The sequence below is a fragment of the Melospiza melodia genome, chromosome 18 (assembly GCF_035770615.1).
Source record: "Melospiza melodia melodia isolate bMelMel2 chromosome 18, bMelMel2.pri, whole genome shotgun sequence".
Classification (NCBI taxonomy): domain Eukaryota; kingdom Metazoa; phylum Chordata; class Aves; order Passeriformes; family Passerellidae; genus Melospiza; species Melospiza melodia.
Genome location: NC_086211.1, coordinates 10536256 through 10558095, shown reverse-complemented (window position 1 = coordinate 10558095; position 21840 = coordinate 10536256). Strand labels below are relative to the sequence as shown.

Sequence of the window (21840 nt, the reverse complement as noted above, 5' to 3'; positions counted from 1 at the left end):
AGTAGAGAATTTATTCCAACTGTAGCAATTAAAATGTAAATAAATACAAGAATTAAAATAAATCAACCAAACATTCAGGGGCATTATATCACTTTTGGGAAGTGTAATACACCAGTGGAAAACTGGCTCACTCGCACTCAGGAGATTCATTTGAATCAGAGGGCAACACTGTTGAATTCAATGGCACAGAGCAAGACAGCACTGCACCTCCCAGGGCTCAGGCCCTAAATCAAAATTGCTGTCCTGAATATTCTGCTGCATCACTTATTCAAAATATAAACATTTTATTCAGCATTTGGAAGCATTTGTCAGCATAAGGAGGGATTCATTCTGCTTGTTATATAGGCTGAGTACTGTTTTCATTATTTAATAGAGAAATTTGACTGGAGCTTTGCTACATTTGATGTAGCTGCCATGTGGCTGCTCCATCCCATCCCCAACACTGTCACTCTCTCACTCTGCCTCTTTCTGCACTGGCAGACAAGGCTCAATAGCAAATACAGCCTCTTACTCACTGTTTCAGTTCTCCTCAAGCAGAGTTTCTGCTGGGCATTTTTTCCCTTTGAAACTGCCATTTAATACTTTCTTTTCTGCCAGTGGATGGACCCTTGTGCCAATACACTGAGTTACCCAGTGGCACTGTCCCCCCTGTCCCTCCCTCCCACCTGCCAGTTTAACAAAGGGCTCTGTGGACAGATGTGGTGGGGTGTGGGCACAGGCTGTGCAGAGAAGGCAATTAAAAGACATCACAATATTAAAATAGGACTGTCACCATCTTATATCCACAAAGAGATCTTTAGTTTGATTGGTGGACCATTAAAATGCAGGCCCTTAATTAAGATGCAACTCTAGTGCAAAGATCATTTTTGGAATACAAATCAACTCTTCTGATTAAATCTCCAAAACCATTACTACATTGCTTCTCTTTTTATAACATATCTCATTAAAAAAATATTTTGACCACTCTTGTAATAGTTCAAATTCTTTCATTAAGTCCTCTTTTCTGACGTTTTTCGCATGTTGGAGTTCTTGAGGGGAAACAAGCTGCTTTCTCCAGAAGGCTTTTCCTTTGTGCCCCTTGTAAGGAGGACAGAACAATAACATTCAGGACAGCTGCTCTGCACTGCACACAACCAACCAGCCAGCAAAAACAGTGAAAAATTAAGCCAAAAAAGGAAACACTTTCATATTCATTACTCCCTGAGGGCACTACTGTGAGTTCACAGGGGTCATACGAACAGCAAATGTCACAAGTGTGTCCACTGAAAAAATGTGGAAAAGTCTTTAAAAACATGATCTAACAACATAACTTATATAAGGTTAAAAGAAAAAGAAGTTTCTGTGTAAGCTCAGGACAAAGCATCCCACAAAGGTCAAAAAACCCAGCATTTTCCTTGAGTTGACATTAATTTCATGTCCACAGCTTTAAAAGCAGTACTTTGTGTGCTCACACTGCAAATGTGTCTCCACAGTATGGAGAACAACATGGTGTCAGTCCTGTCAAGGATTTATAGCTTGCCTTGCAGGTAATTGTGGAATAAGACTATTTTGGAGGCTTACCTTCATTGTTACACTTCATCCTGAATGTTGGTGGCTCAGTGACACTCTCTGCTTGTTTACACCTCCCTGTTCTTTGGGCTTCTGGTGACTAAGGGACAGATGTGGTGAAGTTATGCCAACAGACTGCAGGTTAGGAGAAAAATTAATTATTTTAGTGTTAATAACTATTTTATTGCTGCAAAGGCAGTGAGTCTCTGCCAAGACTTTAGTGCCTGCTCCATATGAGATACTGGCAAGAGACACTATACAAACTGAAGGGGCTCACAAGATCCCACGACATGGTAACGCCAGGCCAGCATTAGAAACCACCCTGAGATTCCCAGTCCAGCAATCTGCTTTGATCCCTACCAAGAATGAAGCAGGACTTTCACAAAATCCCATTCCAAGCAGGCTCAAGGTTTTCCATCTTCTCCAGGACATGGCAATCACACAGCACAGGCTGTCCTCAGTGCATGGGGGCTGTTTGGCACACACTGGCAGGGCTTCTCTGGCCTTAATGACCACTGAGTCATCCATCACCCCAAAAATCATTCATATTTTTGCTGCTAAAATCAGTAAATAAGGGTCTGCGATCAGAGCATTGCAGTCATGCTAGAGAGGAGTTGAGAGGCTGTTTGTTTAAACCATGCACACTCATGCACAAGTGTGTGCACACAAACACCCAGCACTGAAACAGCAGCAGCCCTGACTTGGTAACAGCCCCATGCCCCCTCTGCTCAAGCCCTGCAGTGCCTGCTGAAGACCAAGAATCCAGAACCAAGTTTTCCCTGGACTACACCAGCACAATGAAGCCAGTGGGAACACTTTGCAATTAGAGGGATGGTAATTGGTCTTTGTGCACATCAGCACAGCTGTTCGTGCACGGGCTGCCGAGCCACAGCCACTGCTGGCACAGGGCTAAGAGTCTGCAGTTCACTGCAGCTCATTTGCCCTCAATTCCTCTTGTGCTGCCTATGTGTAAATACCTACCTCTCAACTTTCCATCTAAAATCATGGGCTTCTGTTGCTCCATCATTGAGGCTTTAGAGTTATAGAAATATAAAATTATTATGGTTGGAAAAATCCTCCAAGATAATCGAGTCCAGCTGTTAAACCAATGTGAAGCTGTAGATATCTCACACTGCAGATAACATCACATCCTACTTCCCCCCCAGCCTCAGGAGGAAGAAAGGTTTCCAGAGAAATATACAGAACCAGGGAATACACAGATGTGAGCAACGAGCTGGCAGCTCTGGTTCTTAAACACTCGAATGTACCCACCCACTGCACTGAGAAATATGTAAAATACCATGATTAAATAGGGCTATTTTCACCATTGCCTCAAGTTCTCTCTATAAAACTGCTTCTGCTACCTGCATCCAGCTCCCCAAAGAAATAAATTTGTGATTTATTTAGATTGCAGTGTGAAAGAATTGAAGACACATGCCATTTTCTCAAGGTATCAATATTTAATACCTTCTTGATCACCTAAACTGTGGGTTTTTCATTATCTGGCTTCAAAGCATTTCATGGTCTAACCCAGTAACATCACATTACATAATCGACCTTTTTTAAATGCTAAACATTATTTCAGAAAGTCCTCAGTACACAGGATGCAATTCCTCAACATGCAGGCATTCAGGTATGTAAATCTGTCCAGCACCTCTTGCAAGACACAACTCATACCCAAGCCCTGGTCTGTAAATGTTCTGGCATTTCTTTGCTATTCCAAGCTCAACAAATTTGAAGGATGTCTGAAACGACCTGTCAGACTCAAACATTTAAGGGGAAAAAGTATGTTAGTGCCTAGAAATGTCATAAAAACAAACATATGCAAGGAGAAATAGTTCAACCTATCCAAATATTTTGAGTGCAAAACCAACATCTGAAAAAGAAGGTTATGGATGCCATTATGTTCTGAATACTGAAATCATCTCATTGCAGAGTGGCAGTTGAGAAATAAACAAAATGTTAGTTTTTATAAAGACAGGAATAGAAAAGAACATGGAGATTACAATGCTTGTAACACACAGAAATGTGCTGACCATGCAGGTGCAGCTCACACTTCCACAATCTAACAGGGACAGAAATAAAGAAAACTGCTAGGAGTAGATGGAAGGAATGGGAAATAAGAAGGAAGGTGATAAGATCACAGCTGGTTTGTTCAGAGAAGTACAAATATAATTAAGGTCACATTGGCTGCTCCCATTTGCTGAGACAATAGTGCATCCATGGAAAAGAACAGCAGTGGGTTTAAAGGTGAGGGAAAGAGGTCCTGAATAGCATTTCAGCATTTCAAATTAAAGAAAAAATCTAAATGGCCTAACAATTTGAGATTTGATGTTTCATTAAAATAAATTATTTTCTTGGGTTGTTAACAGCTACTGCTAGAAGTTCTTACTGGCAAGATGCATATTCAAAGAGATTTACACAATTTTTTTACAGGATACTTTGAGTTGTCCAGTCCTATTTGAAAGTCTCCCCCATAGCAAAAACCCTCAGCATCATCCTCGCCCCTATTTTTAAACATAAGCTTTTAGCACATTTACGTATAAAATAAAAAGGGTAACAGGAATTAACATGCTCTGCAGCTTTTGAAGCCCATATTGGGAAACACTCACTGTGGCCAAATCAATGCAACAGCAGTTTTGTTCTTAGAGGAAAATCAGCTATTCTTGTCATCCTCACTCCTACTACTTTTATCTTCTCCAAGGTATAGAAATGGTTCTTCTTTTATAACTGCAGAAAAGGGACTTGAAGGCATTTCAGCTACTAGGAGAATTATGCAATTTACCACATTTTCTGGGAAAGAGGAGGGTAAAATCAGCATTGTTCTATTGTGATAACACTGAGGAACCTTTTTCTTAAGTTGGCAAACCTCTTAACTGATAAAACTACACCATCTCAGGAACTGGAGGAAAATCCAGCCAAGGTCTCCGCTTTCCCTTGAGCACAGAGAAATGCCTGTTATGGTTCCTACCCAATTTGCTTTTCCCCATGCAGGATGGAAGGAGACAGCTGCTCACATCCAAGCCTCTGAAATGCCAAACAGCTTCAGTCCCCAAAGTAATTAGCAGAACTGCACAATTCTATAACGAGAGGGCCTGAGACTTTCAAACCTGGTTAATATTGTATTTTGTGTCTCTGGAGTTTTGTGTTCAGATTTTTTGCTTTTTGTATCTTTCATAGCTCTTTACAGACAGTGTAAATGTTATGCAGTTATGGACTATGAAAGGGTTCAATGATCTCATGAGTTGGGTCACATCTAACTAGTAAGCTGAGGTCTACTCTAAAAACACCATTTGCTTTAGCAGTGCCAATAGTGTTTTAAGGATTATTGCTATTAAATTACACCTGGAGCTGCATGGAGACCCCTGGAAAATGTCTTTGACCTTGCAGTAACCTTGTCTACACAATGCTAATCACCATTATATTCTGTATTAGCATCCCCTATTGCCTACTGCAAAGCTGAGAAACCTCCATGCATTAAAATCATTACTGCCATAGCTGAGGAAAATCACTGTTTACATTATAAATACGCATTATTTTTAAAAATATTTGAGCATGTTGATTTGAACAGAATGCAGTCAATATCTGCAATGATCATCCTGTGTAAGCTAACTAGTGGCAAACAAATAAATAGTCAGTAAACAACACACAAACACAACCCCATCCTTCCTCCCACCTGAAAACTTCTTTGGGAATATCTAGAGAGAAAACACAGAAAGCAGTGCAGAGACCCTTGTTCAGCTTGTGAAACTTCCCTTTTCCAGTGGAAAACAGGGCCAGGCTGCTGCACATGGGGAGGTACCTGCTGAAGTGGGAGAAGCACAGCGTGACAGAGAATCATAAGATAGATCAATAATGCAATTTGTGGAAGCCATGGTTTGGTTTTTGTACTGCAACAAATCTGCAAGGGGAAGCTGATGCTGTTTGTAAACTGCTGGAAGAAGCAGAGAAACAAACAGCTAGAATGATCAGTTGGAAAATTCACCACAAGGAGGTTGAATTGTGTTTCTGTATATAGACATGAGCAGACTTCAGCAGTTGGCCTTGGAACAGCTGTTTTTGAGTCCAAATTACAGGGAAAAACTTGTGTTGGTACCGGGTGCATTGCTCAGTTCGCTGGGAATGCTGCTGGCAGCGCCATGCAGAATATGCCGTACTTAAAAAGCTTCCATTTCCCAGTAACCACTTAAACTTTATTTTTTTTTAGCAAGCAAAGTCTTAGAAGACTGGTAGTTGCCATAGACACATCAGCAAAGCCTCAAAAGAACGATCTGGGGGAATGTGACTGTCTTTGAACCAGATCCCAAAGGGAATCAAAGCTGAGGCTGAGCTGACTCAGAGACACACAGAGAGAATCAGCTCTGCTGGCAGGTAGAGATGGGAGGAGCAGCCCTGATGCCAACACCAGCCTGGATACAAACACCATTATCACATAAAAACAAAGATTCAAGCTCAGATGATGATTCATAATGATTCAGTAACTGGGGCACATCTCATGTTGTTTCATGAAATGGAGATGTTTAGATACAAATAGGGCAGGGTCCCTTTGAAAGAATCTTCTAGCAGAAGACCATAAACCCAACAGGATTTACCTCATTAAAAACCTCATTAAGGACAGAAGTCCAAATTTATATCTCTCATATTATCCATGCAGTCGTGTTCAACTTGGGAACAAATAGACTGTTCTGCTGTGAGATATCCATAAGCACCTTTCACCCCATTGTTATATTTACATCCAACATGTCCCTTTATCAAAAGGATACTTTGAGTTTTTATAACGACTTTCCTCCCATTGCCTCTAAGACCATTATTGTAATTGCCAAAGGTTTGCTTCTGCCCATTCTGTGGATTCAAAGATTTTAATTAGCTGATGAGACATCAGGGAGAATGGGGTCCTACGGAACCACTTCAGAGCACAGTGTGAACCTCACTTCTTTAGCCCCCATGGCCAGGCAAATAGAACTAATTTTAAATGCACCACTAAAACCTCTATTTTGATTTGTAATTTGATTAACCAGAACATGAGACAAGTCTGTGGGTACCAAGAGTCATAGCAGATGTGAGACATCACTGCTGTTTTCTCACCCCCTGCTCTGCTCTCCTCCATCCTCACCTGGCTGACTCCACAGCTCCAGCTCTCCTCAGGGGTGGCATCATTCCTGGCAGGACACCTCCTTCTCAGGCTGGATGCTGCCTCCACAAGGGCCCAAAGAGCTCCTGCCTTTCTGTGGCCAAGATCTCCTCCTCCTGCAGGCCCACCGTGCCTCGTGCATCCGACACCTCTCGGGATTTGGGAGATTGGTGCCCCAGGGGAGGGTCTGTCCTTCTCTGAGCTCCTCCTGCTCCCTCGGCTCAGGGAGCACCTCTCAAAGCACCATTCTCACAACAAAGGGGTTCTCCATAAGTTAATTGTCTCGATCCTCTTTGTCAATTAAATTAAATTGGGATCATCAAGCACACACTGTCAGCTTTAGCTTCAGGCATCTTCACCTTTAGATAATTTCTAACAGCAAAGGATGTCTCAAAACATGTGGCTGTTAGCACCCTTCAAATCACATCAATGGCTAAAGAAAAAACAAATGTAAACCTTCTTCCTAGGTGATGCCTCATCTTGCCCCATTTAACGAGGAAGACAGACAAGAATGATAACATTGTTCCTTTTCATATTAATTGGCAGAAATTATCTTTATTAGAAAAATGAATTTTTCATATATTTACAATTTTTACATCATGTTATACTTGGCACATGTGTTCTTCCAAATAGTTATATACATTTCAGTACACACAGACATTCAAGTCCCCCATTCCCTTAATGTTTTTCTACATATTTAACAAAAAAAAAAAAAAAAAATTAACACAATACAATTTGTCAGACAACCATAATAATTATATATTTCTCTATCATAAAAAGTTTGAAGCAAACTTTTTTTTTTTTTCTTTAAAGATATGTTTCAAAATATTTATACAGTATTAGCACTCAGTCATGCACTGGGTTAGAATATGGTCAGGGTGAACTGCAGTGAGACAGGATGTGAACACAGGAGAGAGGAGCGAGACCCCAGCTCCCCCAGTGCTCTGGGGCAGCTCCAGCCTCCCCCAGGTGTCAGGGAAGGGGCAGAGGCTGCAGGGGGAGCTGGGTGCTCGCGTGTCAGTGCCACACAGCAGCTGAAACTGCGTGTGCTCTAACTCATTTCACTTTGCTAAACCTAGCTAAAAAAACAGGCAGTAATTGGAATGTCAAAACTAGATTTTAAAACTTCCCTTTTCCCCCAAACCCTTTCTCTTGAAGAATCCATTAGATTGTGAATTTTATAATGGAATTCTGGATTCTCTAAAAACATAATTATTTTATAGTTGATTCCACTTCACCAATATTCTTTTATTTCTACTCTAACATCCTGATTTGTTTTCCCAGATGTAAAGAGCTCTTCAAATCTCTACTATTCTTTGCCAGTAATCAGAAATTTGTGACTTACACTTTGGTTTGAAGTATGACGCTTTTGAGACTGCTACAGCAAATTGTACTAGGAAATAACAGAAGTGACAGGATTTTTATTTTACTGTGTATGGAATCGAATGGTTCCAAGATTTCTGGTAGAATTTTTTTTTGGCATGCAAATTTCTCCTAGTGTATTGTAGGTTAGTGCTCCATGTAATCGATACAAACTATTACACCTGTAGTTCTTTTCTCCTATCAAAAAAAGAATATTCTAGTTTTCTTTGTTTAAAAAATCCTAAGTTAATATTGTGAATTCTTTTTCTCGGTTGCATTTCATTTTTCATAGTTCAACTGCAATTAACTTCTAATCAAACTCAAAACAACAATATATTACTTGAAACTGTTAATAAATTATTATAGAATCTTTGTCACAACTCTGAATTTCTGTCTTGCCCCTCATTCTCCCCAAAAAACTTTATACATATACATATTTATATATAGCTTATATATATACACATGTATATGTACAAAAACTGATCAAGACAACACATTAAATTGACATTATTCAAGTAAACAGGTAAAAAATGTTTTTCAAAGTGTAATTTAAGATTTTTAAAATATTTCTGGTGGGTTTTGTTTAGCAGCACAGAAATATTAGTGTTTCATCTAAGCCCACAAATATCCTTAAACAGGATGAAAGGAAGCACAAAATACCCTTAAGGTTTAGTGTGAATTTGAATCTGATGAATTAAAATCAACATTATTAACTCACAGGTGAAGTGCTTGTGAGACCCTAGCATCTATGGATGCAAATTTTGTATAAAATGCAGTGATGGGTTAAGAATCAGTTAGGAGTTTGCCTAACACATTAATGAATTCTGTTTGTGCCTCCTGGTTTTAGCAGGGAAGGCACGAGATCCACTGTGCATGGGTGTGAGTGAGAAGACAGAGAGATCAGGCTGTTCATCGTTGGTGCAAAATGGATGTTCTGAAATGAGCAAGACTACTCCTAAATATTTTACCTGATATCAAGTATAAAGTGCTAACAGCTCTTACTGGAATTGCACTGGTTTCCTTCCTAGCTGTACACAATTTAACATGATGCAATTTCCAAACCTCTGCAACATGAGGTTTTAAAACATGGAGATTTTTAAAATCTGAGCGTGAACTGCATTTAGGATCTGCCCTCCCATCACTCCCTCAAACACCCCTATTTAAGTCAAAAGGTGTTTTTTCCACATTTGTAACCCAAACCTAGACTAAGCAAAAATTTTCTTGAAACCAAGTTCTACTCCAAAACATACTTGCAATGAGCAGTAAATAAAGTCTGACCCTACAGAATTTATTGTTTCTTGGTTAAGGTGGAAAATTTGGTAATAATACAACCTTCAAAAACAGCTCAATAATTACTTCTAACAAATGATTCCAAGGTATTTTTTTTAAGTTTTAGCTAGAGCAGTATAAATTTAGAAAAGAAGCCATTTCCACACTTATTCCTCAGTGGAAATCTCCACATCACCAGTACTAGCAAGCACAAAAGCCTGTGCATGGAGAGATGCGATTGTGCCTTACCCACCACTGCTAAATCCTGCCAGGCATGAAAAACCCATTTTGGAGCCTGCCCAGTCTGCATGGGAGAACACACTGGTGCACACTCCAGCTCCTCTTCCCTGGGGATTTTGTTCTGGAGGATCCTTCCTCAGCTACCTAAAGTAACAGATGTGGATCACATGAACTAATACCGAGTTTAAGGTCAGTCTAAGTCCAGACTGAGTTTAAGATCAGTCACCCGGCCAACAGAGCCTCTCTGGCCAAGAATTTTAAACCAGCATGAAAAGCAATCCTTTTCCTATGGCTTGGTTATTACAGCAAGCATCAATTCCAGCTCTTTTGGACAGCAACTTTCTGAATGTTTCCATGTGTCCTAGCACAGAGCAGTCCTGACCCAAACCAGTCCTTTAACCCCTTCTGTACCCAGTATCAAACACTACAATAAAAGCTGCTAGAGGATTTCTAGATGTGGGAGGTTTGGGAAGGAGAAAACCACTTAAAATAAAGCACTGCTGAGATGTGTCCCACAGCTCTGGGAGATTACTCACGCATGACTGCTTGGAAGGTGTATGCACGCACGCCTGTGTATACTGTATATATATTTAGGTTAACAAGTTTCAACTATTAATAAACAGCATCTTATGGTATTTGGTAATTAAAATATCAGGCTTGTGTCATTCAAAATAGTGCAACCTACATAGCAATGTACAGGAAAATTACACACATTGTTCCTATTACCATTAATACACTTGTGCATATCAAGATAACAGGATACCCTTTTCCATAGGATTAACCATTTGCATATTTAATTGTATTCTTTGGCCCATTTTCCTGTGAAACCTCATATGAAAACGTAAAGACTTTGGCTTTAAAAGAAAAAGGAAACTCCCGCTTTTTCAGTTACTTTCAGAAACTTAAGTAGAATTCAAATTACTTTAGTTAAAAATTATCATCTCCTCCAGAAACTGCAGACCTCTGTCACAAACCACCCCCCCCCCCCCGCCCCACAACTAGTGTGGCTAACTGTGAGCCTCCAACTTATTTTTATTTTCACTTTTGAAGATCATTTACACTTGCATTGTTGCACAGCACATCCTCCAAAAGTGTCCTGGACTCCTCTAATCTGGTCCCAGCTGGGAACAAGGAAGGTCCCCGTCCCCAGGAGCGCAGAAAGGCAGAGCAGCCTCACCAGGGCCTTCCACTGCATCACTGAGTCCAAGTCCAGGGTTTGCAATGTGAGACAGAAGCCAAAATACATTCCCGAAAAGGTTTTTGCCATTAAATACCATTATTCAACGGGCTCAGGAAAAAACATTATCAGACAAAAAAATGCTGTAGTAATGAAGTAACACAAATCTCTTCAAAGCGGTTATTCTTATGTACTGCAATGCACAAAACAAATTTAAAAATGTAATCTCATAATGCATTTGCTGAGAAAAACATATCATTTCTTCTAATAGTACCAGAAGTGCAAAACAAGACATTCTCCATTAAAATTTCATGTCACTGTAAATATTACCATTTTCCCACATTAAAGCTTAGTACCATTTCTGAGAAGTGAGGAAACTTTCATCAATTCCCAGAAGCAAAGTACCATCTCACTTGGAACTTTACAGTGCACTGAATAAGTATCACAATATTTATTGGTATTTATTTTCACAGTTTTCTAACGTGCACAGAAATAGAATTTTTGAAATATATTAGTGAAAACAAATACTAATACAAAAGGGAAAGGACAAAACATCTAGTAGTATAACTGCTTATCACCACTACTTTTTAAGAGCTGGAGAGTCGAACCCATCTCTTTTAAATATGTAATACTATATTTAGTGTGGTTATCTATTAATAAAGGTATTGCATGACAATGTTACAGCATGGCTATATTCTCTACTAATTTAGCCTTGTTTCCAATACAGGTAAAGAATTAAGCAAAAGGAGTAAAAATTGTCATTTAAGCGCAAAACAACAAAAACCTGGTAAATAGTGAGGTAACTTATTTTTACTTATATTATTTCTGGTTCTTAAATTATAGATATGACAAAATCATCACAAAATCAGCAGTGGATTCTTACAGCTGTTAGAATGGCAGAATTTTTTTTTTAAAAAAAGAACAGTTTAAACCATGGCAGATACATTCTGCAGTATGAAACAAAAAAGCTGATGATCCCACGAGGAGAACCAAGTGCATTTTCACTGCATTGCAGGGTGATGCACACCTGTATTCCTGGCTTCCAAAGCCACAGGACTTTGGAAGAGCACATATTTTCAGAGCGCATTCTCTGTACACAGGTCGAGAGAAGCAGGGGGAAAAAAAAGTTAAAGCTTGAGTGAGGGAAATAAATGAAGAGCTTATTTACAGAGAGTGCAGGAACCCTCCCCAGCAGGGCAGGGAGAAGCAGGGCAGGATTGCAGCTCCCTTGAGAGCACAAGCAGCCACGTCCCCTCTGACAGACACCGCTGCGACACGGGAATGGGGCGAGCAAGGGGCAGCTCCACAAGGACAGCGAGGAACTGGACAGAGCTTCACACCAGGGACAGGATGGGCACACAGACAGACACTCTGCATGACCAGAAACATGGAAGAGACAGCACAGTCCTGAGGCTACTCCCATTTAACCACAGCTTCACAGGTGACTCCAGCCACAGCACATCGAGCCTTTCTTCCATCACACCACTATCCTGTCTGTGCTTATACCCACATCACAAAGCTGTGATTAAACTGAGCTCCCCCAAATGCTGACATGCTGCCAGTACATTTAAGTAAGACAGTACAGGTGAGTTTGGGCAGGGAAATGGCTTGTATCATAAGTCACATTTTGAAAGGCCTTTATGTTCTTTCAGAAGTTCCTTCAGTACTGCTAAGTTTGGAAGGCTCAGCTCTCAATAAAAAGGAAGTTTATATTAGCAAAAAAAAGAAATCATTGCTGAGAAAATAATTTAAGTCTATCCCTGGAAAGCTGTTTTTATGTTGCAAACCAGACTGTCCTACTCAGGAAAGGTATCTGCTTTAAAAGGACTTTTGAGCTAAGATAGGACCAGAGCTGGGGGAGAAGGGAATGGATGACACTCATCTTGAAAGAAGCACAGAATGTGATGATTAACACTTGACACAATCTAGCCAAGCCACAGGATAGTTACTCTTTTATATTAAGTAGGAGAGGATTTTTTTTCATAAAAGTTCTGTTTTCACTAGGTTTTATATATCAAATATCTTAAATGCAATGTAAAATAACAAAAAAAAATTTCCCCTCTTGAATTCTTCCTAAATCCAGGTAGATTCTCAGACCCTTAGATTTGTGACACAATTTCCATTCTACATTGATAAACCCAGCAAGGGAGGGAGCAGTACCAAAACCTTCCCCATCTCTAAGGTGCAAATGGTACACTGCAGAAATATGAAAGCAGCAATTTATTACACAAGGATTAGATTCTGATACTTTTCACCCTTGCTGGGCAGTCACATGGTATAAAGCAAATTATCATCCCAACTATGCAGGGGGTATTGCAAACCCCCAAAAAAACCCCTATTTTCATGAGCACAGGAACTTATAACACCTCCAGGGCTGAACATGGTACTCACTGGCAGATTTTTGAGGCTGGGGGTAAATAGAGCATTGCTTTTCTAAGCCCACCTAACTGAGCTACATGAGTTAGGAGCCTATACTTTCTAAAAAGTCAACAGCAAGAGGTAATATATTTCTGGACACATCCCCCACATAACTGCTCCAGAGCCTTCAGTCCTCTGAACTTCCATCCACAGGGAGCTTTCTTCCTCTTGCTTTCTCTCTCTCCCCACTGCTAACAGAGCTCAGCCTTCCAGCACAGAAACCCAAAGCTACTCTCACAGCTCTAGCCTTTGCTTCCTTAAAAACTATATAAAAATATTTGCTTTCATCAGGAAAAAAACAAACAACCACACCTGATTTCTCTTGTGAGCCTTATTTCACCTCTTAAATGTTCCTGAAAGACCATAAAGAGACATGTATTTATGAGATGCTGCCAAAACACAGTGAGCTGGCGGTGATTTCATTTCTGTTTGTCCACAGCACTCTTTTTTTCCTAACCAAGCTTCTTAGATAGCAGAGTAATGAATTCTGAGCAAAAGCTGCAAAAACATTAAATTAAATTTTCCAGAAATGCAAAATCTCTTAATTTTCCCTTATTTTATCTTATATATTAAAATATCTTATTTCCATGCTTTTAAATTAGTGGGTGGCTACACTGTTCTAAGAAACACAAGCAGAACACAAAATCTATCTGAGAGAAAAAAGGAAAATTTACTGTGGTGAAAAGGGAAAGACAAAAACATGAAGAAATTCTACAATATCTTCAAAAGAGGAAAAAAAGCAAGAGGCAGGTATGTCTACATATCTGTTTTTACTTCCATGTACCTACTGCATTCCTCAGCAATTCAATATCCTGCCTCCACAAAAGGTGTCGTCCAGGAGCAGTGTAACACTACAGGACATGCTACCAAGAATGGCCCAAATCATTTACAGCCTGATTCAGTTCCAGCTGGAGTCACAGGAAATCGTGGTGATAGGAATGACCAACAAACTGCTAGAGCTGTAATCAGGAAAATGTAACAAGTCACCAGCACCATCCAGAAAGGTACAGAAAGGATGGCCACTTATGCAGGAAGATTCTTTTCTCCTCTTCAAGTATAGCAGCAGCTAGAGTGAGAGAGAGGGAAATACAGAAAGTCTTGATCTCGGTTCAATTGAAAGTCAGTGCAAATATATCAACAAAGCTCAGGCAAAACTCAGAATTCCACGCGCTCTAGGCTGAGCCTCACAAGCTGTGGCTTGTGGCTCTGTTGAAGATTTTTCTTCAACTTCTCAGCTGCTTCTTCTTTACACGAGCACATCTGCAAGCACACCGGTACTGCCCTCAGCCCTGCCTCAGCTCTCCTTCCCCCTTCATCAACTCAGATTTATGCCAAGATCACAACAACGAAAGCATGCAGACTCTGACTCCCTCTACTTTCAGTATCTGGTGGGGCTTTTCCCTCTTTAAGGCAGCATCTTACATTTCCATGTGAACAACTGCTGTGCATGCAACATTATCAAGTCTTCCCTCAGTCTCGTTATTTTGGTTTAGGGCAGGTGGTTGTATTGCATATTGCAGATAATAATAATAAATCTCTACAGTCACCAGAAATCTGCTCAAATCAGAAAAAGCAAACACTGCAATAAATTTTGTTGTAGCTAATTTGCTTGTACATTTCACAGAAAGATAAATCCACCTGGGTTGAGGATATTTACAAGTGAATCTCAAGAGAGAAAATGTAAATGGGAATTTTTCTTTCCCACAGCTTTCCATACAGTACTCGTATAAATATTGAATATAATGTGTGTCTGGTTAGATAGAGATGATGATACAAAAGACTTGGAGCAACCAACAAATACTTGAGAGCTTAATGATAATGTGAAAGACAAGAGCCACCACTGAGTTTTATGATTTACTGGGTAATATGCTCAGCAACTTCCATGGCAGGATTTGGCACGTCATCAGCAAATATCATATCTGCTGATACACACTAGATAGTTCAAAACACTTTGGATTTTGGTTAATATACTATGATTTGGACTGGATATTAAAATTTGGCTGAAATATTTTTATTATAGTCATTACAACATTATGCCTTCAGTGCATTTGCCTTCCTGCAGACATAAGAGCAAAGCATAATTGTGTCTTAGGGAAAAGGTTTGGGTTCATGACAAGTGTTCATCCCACAGACATCCTAACCCCTTATGTTAGCTCACACAACTCTTCCTAAGAAGTCTCTCTAAGGGTAGGTAAGGAACTTCTGTTTATAAAAACTCCCTCCAGTGAGGAATCAGAAAGCATCCCATGTGAATCAGGGCCAATAAGTATGACCAAATGTTGAATAAAGAATACCCAAAACAGAACCTGAACAGCATAGAGATACCATAGATATGCTTTCTGATCATACTTATAATAAAGTATACTGAGATTTTTGGAAGCTGGAAAGAGACTTGGAAGACCAAATCTGATTACATTTCATTCCTTAAAAAATATCATCCTTCACCATCATGGTGAAGGTACAAATTCATTTGCAAATACCAAGAACTCATTCTGGACTTTGATAGCCAAAGTCAGTTTAAATCTGTTTAATAAAAAAAAAATCTGTAAACAAAATTCAAGAAACTTTATTTTGACTATCCCTACACATCTCCCATCTATATTATCTCCCATTTGCACTCTGCTCTGCAGTATGCTGTTCTAAATTAAACACATTGCACACTGCACCTCTGGCATGCAGATGCTTCAATTACAGCTGACAGGCACGATTCTGCTGAAAAGAGTTTCAGTTTAGAGAAAAGTTAGGATAATATTCACATTTTCCAATTCACAGTGGTAATGGTTTCCCTGCTCACCGTTCTTCAGTGAAATGGAGGGAATAATGCTTGAATAATCTAAATTTTGTCTACACAAAAATCCTAAAGCAATTCTCAGAGAAGCAGGAAAATGGGAGAGCACCACCTCTGGAACACTTTCAGTAGTTAAATGTATTAATACTTATATTTATTTCTTGAGTTGAAATTAAATTTGCAGCTGTACACTCTTCTCCTGAAAGGCTTCCTCTCTTCCCTTTCATGCTCCCTTATGGTTAAAATCTAGTGGGGTTTTTTATTCCAGTGAGGGTATGGAAGGGTGTGTAGCAGACATCTTATTTGTGAAATAATCTGACATCTATAGAAGGAAAAGTCATATAACAATGCATCCCTGTTATGTGAATACCTTTGTGTATCAGTAAGTGATAATAAAGTTACTGTTTCTTAGTTACATGTGCATATATTCACTTTATACAACAGACTTGGTTGGAGAGATTAGAAAAATGGTCTGATGTTCAACAAATATGCACAATATTGTGGAAGGAAGAAGTCCTTTCAAAGGTGTTAATCCTTCTCTGTGTATGGAAATAAATGGTACCACACTCCTCACTGACCACACTGAACTTATGGCTGTCGGTGTTTGATACTGTATTAACAGCTTTAGTACTATTAATATACAATTAATTAGTTGTCACTAATACACTATGAACAAAGAACTACAGTGGGTTGGGATTTGGTTTGGGAAGTGAAAGAATAAAAGAAATACTATACAGCCCTGAGTAATCACCAGTAAGGGGCAAATGCAAACTTACGTACACATTAGGCCTCAAGGTTACTAATAAAGTCCACAGCTCCATAGTAAGTGCCATATAGTGATATCTAAAAATATATACTCTGGATTAGGCAGCTGTGAAATTTCTGACAAGATTAATGCAAACTTTTCAATGAACTTACTTTGTAATGGTAAGTGCATGTGCAATATAAGAAAAGCATTTGTACATGAACATTAACCAATATCTATGGGGCTTCCTTTTGGTACACAGCAGTTCACATGTTTGGGGTTACTGCCTTCCCATCTACTGTCTGTCAGTCTAGAAGGAACATCCTAATTTTTGTGCTAATACACTGTATTTTATTTATTAAGGTCCTGGGGTTTGGGGTTTTTTTAAAATTATTTGGCTTTGAAAATGATTATGAAGCTAAAATATATTTTTGGAAGTCTTAGCTTTCTTTTCTCGTTTACTTTTGAATCTGTGCAAATGCATCCCTATTTCTTGTTGTCTGTGTCATACTACATGCATACCATATTGCTTATCCAGTACTAGAAAATCATTAACATTTCTAAGGACAAAAGTACATTGAATGATACTTAGCAACATAAATTAGAATAACCGAAATAGTAAAATAATTAGGTACAAAACAGCATAGTTGCCAACATATATTGGGGCTATTTCAGTACAACTTGCCATTTATATATAAAGCACACATAAATGGCTATTTTTTATCCTTTTTAACAAGACATATTTTAAAAGGATAGATCAGAGCATACCAGTTTACCTATTCATGTACAAAAGTACATTGGGAAAGGGAGAGGTTTACGTATCATTTACCAGAGCAGGATACTGTTAAAGGAAAAATTCTCCCTCTAAGATGGTGGCAACTATTCTTTCCCTATAGATAAAGTGTTCATGGAAAATTTAAACATCTGATTCAATGCTAGGCCTTTTCTTATACACACGTGTATTGCTACAGGAATTTAAAAACCTTGGAGTTGAGTACAAGCTATTCCTATTTGCAACATAAGGCAAAACATGCTCTGAAATGTACATGTCATTATGGATCCGACCATCCCTGGAAGAGTATGATGCTGTAGACTGTATGGATGACCTTAAATAATTATCATTTCTTCCTCTTGTTGGCAATGAATGTTTATAAAGATCAGCTGGACTTCGCCTAAGAGATAAATGCTGGTCATCACGATAGGAGTGCAGGAAGGGGTTATCATCTGAGTGAACAGCGTACAGGGACTTGCTCCTCTTACTGTCCTCCAGAGCATGGGTTAAAAGTGAGGCCTTGTTGCCCAACAGTTTGCTTGAGGGAACACTAAACATGCTTGCATATGGACTACTTTGAAGAAATTTCTCTCTTTCTTTCAAGCTTATACTACGAGAAGGTCTTCCAATATCAATTTCCCTGGACTTATCAGCGATATTATCAAAAGAGTGTTGCCTGCTAATCCTCAGTTTATTCTTTTTAGAATATTGCAGAGCACTACTTTGTGACCAAGTACGCTCATATATTTCTTCAGGAAGTGATAAGTTCGTGGTGTCCTGCAGCATCTGATCTTCCTCAATGTCATAGAGGTTCCCCATCCGCAAGCACGCATCGCATTTATAGGGAGATCTGGTCGAGTAGTGCCCCGCGTAGGTGGGCATGTTGGAGAGACAGCTCCTGCAGTGCGTGGAATTCTGCCTGAACCTATCGTTCATGTCACCTAGGGAAGTATTTTTTTCTTTGAGAGTGTAGTGCTTTCCATAGAGTTTAAACTGGTCATTATTTGGAAGACTGTCTTCATTATGTGATGGAGTCCTGTTGGCGTGCTCGGCTTTCCTGTAGTTGTCGTTGTGATCTTGGTAAACATCAGGAAGCTCTACAGGTTCTGGAAGGACAATGTTTTCAATGTACTGAGGTGTGTCCAAGCGGAACCCTGGCTCCTTGTCAGCGTCAATCGTGTAGATTTTATCCCGTGGAGAGCCCTGTTTGGTTTTCAGATATGTCAGTTCCACATCACTAGTGTCTTTTGGGTATTTTGATGCTACTGTCCTTTTTTTAAAATTGTCCTTGGTTTTGTGGTGCTTGTTGTTGTTTTCAGCTTCCATGTGGCAAGTAGCTCTGCTTGATGTCTCTGAGACATCTGAATGAACAATCTCTTCAGGAAGGTATCTTTGGCTTTTCAATGAAAGCTGCCTGTTTTCCTCAGACCCGTTTTCTCTCTGGGATCCTTGGCCCTGACGTACAGAATCTTGGCGTAAAGATTCAACAGATTTCATCCAAAGCTGCCTGGGTCGGGAGTTGACTTTTGCTTCTGTTGTTACTGCAACCTCTACTGTATTTGGATTGGATTCATTCAGTGTGAGAGGATGCTGCCCTTGGAAAACATAATTGTTCAGGTTGTCCTTGTGTCGATTGCCAGGAAGTGTCTGCAGTTCACTTATGTTGTCACCAAAAAAGTTGTCCTTTGTCTGAAAGGATCTGTTATCAGAAAATACCAAGTTTCCCTTATCCATGACCATGTCCATAATCAAAGAACCCCTCTGAATAAAATCAGCTGTTCTTTTGGGGGAGTCAATTCTTGAAGGGTTGATATTGGTCATGTTTTTCGCTGTTCGCAGCAGTTTTAACATGTTAGTTTGTGAATTGGTCAAAGAAAAGTCAGGAGACTTCTTCTTCTCTTCAATGTGTACTCCATGAATGCAACTGTAAATACCCTGTAATATGAGTAATATAAGAAGAATTAAATCACTAGGTATAACATTTCACAACTTCTAATTTAGTTTTAATTAGCAATAAAGAAAAATTAAACATTTCTTATCTCATTACTGGAAAGATTAAAAGTACATCTCCAACTTTTTATCATTTCCTTGCATTGAAATGGAGGAATATTTTCTGCTATATCTCTTAGAACTACAAAGGAAAAAAACTGCCAGTATTTCACAATCTAGTGGTCTGTCTTGACATCCCCAGCTTATTCCACAATACAAGATTAGAAGGTACCCCAAAGGCTTCCCTAATCTTGTCACAAAATGAAACTAACCTTCAGTAATAGATACTCTCTTATTTTAAACCAGTGATTCAGTTTCCCCTCTAAACAAGCCTGTAGTGGGATTATTTTATTGGAGATTAAGGTATTCTTCACTTGTACTGAAATAAAAAGGCTTCTAGCCATCATATTTTAGCTTTTCTGATCCCTATCTCAAAAAAACCCAGCTCTTTTTAAAGCTGCATCTGAGTTAATTGTGAGCAAAAGGCTGAAGCCCATTTTCTCACTTCAACCTCTTTGGTCACTCCTGTGAGCCCAATTGACATTTCCAATCCTGTGAATTAGCAATTCTCAGACATTTACCTTTGGCATAAATACTTCTTTTCCCCTGCAATTCTTAGGAGAATTTCATATAAAAAAGGCCAGAAACATAAAGTTCAAATATAAAATGTGGAGGTTAAGGTGCATGTGGTTTCTAGACAATCCCCAACAGGGTAGTGCAGACTATTTTTAATGCAGTTCCAAAATGCTCCAATCTACTCAACAGGGTAATTGCAGCACACTTTAAAGCAATTAGCCATTTTAGTATCATTTTCAGTTCTCCTCAGCTATATAAAAAATCAAGAAAAATCAATTACCTAATGAAAGTTCTATCTGTTTTAAAAATATATTTAAAAAAAAACCCAACCAATTTGTCAAAAATAATAGAATAAGCCACATTTCCATTTTTTTTTACAAGTATCAGTTTCTTGCATAAGTAAATCCCCCTTGGGTCTGATAAAGTTATCATTAAAATTTGCCTTAGTGACTAACCAGACATAAATGATACCTGTGTTTGACCTTTTCTCATACAGTTTATTCAAGTTTTTTATCAAAAAAAGCTTGCAAAAATATTCCGCTGTATTTTTATGAATTAAAATTCTCTTGCTTAAGAAATGCACAAAGCCAACAGCTAATGTCTCTTATCAAATTAGGGTGGGGGATTTTTATTTTTAATGTGGAAATAAATACATTTCCTGCATCTACAATTTCTTCATTGAAATTTTCCTTTACTGTATTTGTTTTCACTATTCAATTACTGATTATCCTTGTATAAAATAATTCATATCCTGAAAAATCCAATGGATTAAGACTTCCCAAAGACTGCAAATACATCTTAAGCCCATTGACTACTCCAGAGCACCACGCTGCTTCTCTAACCTGGATTTTAAATGTTCAGGTTGGAATAAAAGGAAGGATGATATTTTAGGGAGGCAGCGTTTATTCCTTCTGTTGCCTAAAGGGGATAAATGAAAGCAGTACTGACCCTGCTGATTGAGAACAGCAATCCTGGCCTATCTGAGCAGACTCCAGTGAAGCAGAATCTGAGTTTCCAGTAAAATAAGTGCTCCCAGACAAAGGTTATTAAGCTGAGTGCCATGGCTGCTGCGAGCATGTAGAACACTCCTGCCATGTTGTCGATGTCCAGCTGGCTGCTCATGACTTCGTTCTTCTCGTTGTGACAAATACCAGTCAGCCACAGGGTTTCTAACTCTTCCATTTCCCCTAAGGAGAGCAAGGAGTCAAACCAGTTAAAATGCAAAAATCACTGCTCACAGAATTCGAAAGTCTTTGCAAGTTTAAAAATACAGCACCGTTTAATGCTTCATTCGTGGAGCACTGCAGACTTATCGAGCCAGGAGTTGCAAATATAGCAGATTTCAACTCACAGCACCCTAGTTTCAGATGTCCTTAGATTTCATAAATTACGTGGGAAGCTGGATGCTCTAGAAAGCAGGATCTGTGGTTTAGACAGAACTTTCTTCTGCTTGCTATAACTATTAGGACTTGTTATAGAGAGTGGAGTGAGTTAGTCAAGAGCTGGGACAGGCTGTGTTGATCAGAGGGAGAACTCGTCAGAGAAGCATCCTGACACCCAACCAGACCCTTTCATGCCCCCTCCTCTCCACTGCCCTGCACTTGGTACCTCCCTGATCCACTCTGACCCCTCCCTTTGGCCCTTCCCTTTAACATCACAAGACAAATTTCACAAATTCTTGTAATTCTTTTAGAGTGCCATGAGAAGTTTGTTCTTTCCCATCTGATCCCTGATGACATTATTTCTTCTTTGTAAATAAACTGCAGTGTTGTGGCTGAAGCCCTCCTTCAGAGACACATCTGGTCTCTGCATTTATCTCTGGTAT

General features: G+C 39.2%; 1 protein-coding gene across 3 annotated transcripts in view; it reads right to left on the bottom strand.

The window, feature by feature from the left end:
- Nucleotides 1-7211: 7211 nt before the first annotated feature.
- Nucleotides 7212-21840, bottom strand: part of GRIN2A (glutamate ionotropic receptor NMDA type subunit 2A) — a 158269-nt gene continuing 143640 nt past the window's right edge. Inside the window, exons 13-15 of one of the 3 annotated variants that reach the window (XM_063171090.1) lie at nucleotides 20964-21202; nucleotides 17725-19385; nucleotides 7212-14211 (exon numbers count right to left, since the gene is read on the bottom strand). In XM_063171090.1, the coding sequence (XP_063027160.1) occupies nucleotides 14196-14211; nucleotides 17725-19385; nucleotides 20964-21202 (1916 nt within the window). In that variant the 3' untranslated portion in view covers nucleotides 7212-14195. Of the gene's footprint in view, nucleotides 14212-14238; nucleotides 19386-20963; nucleotides 21203-21840 lie in introns of those variants that run through there. The other 2 variants (XM_063171091.1, XM_063171088.1) reach the window with 2 other exon arrangements.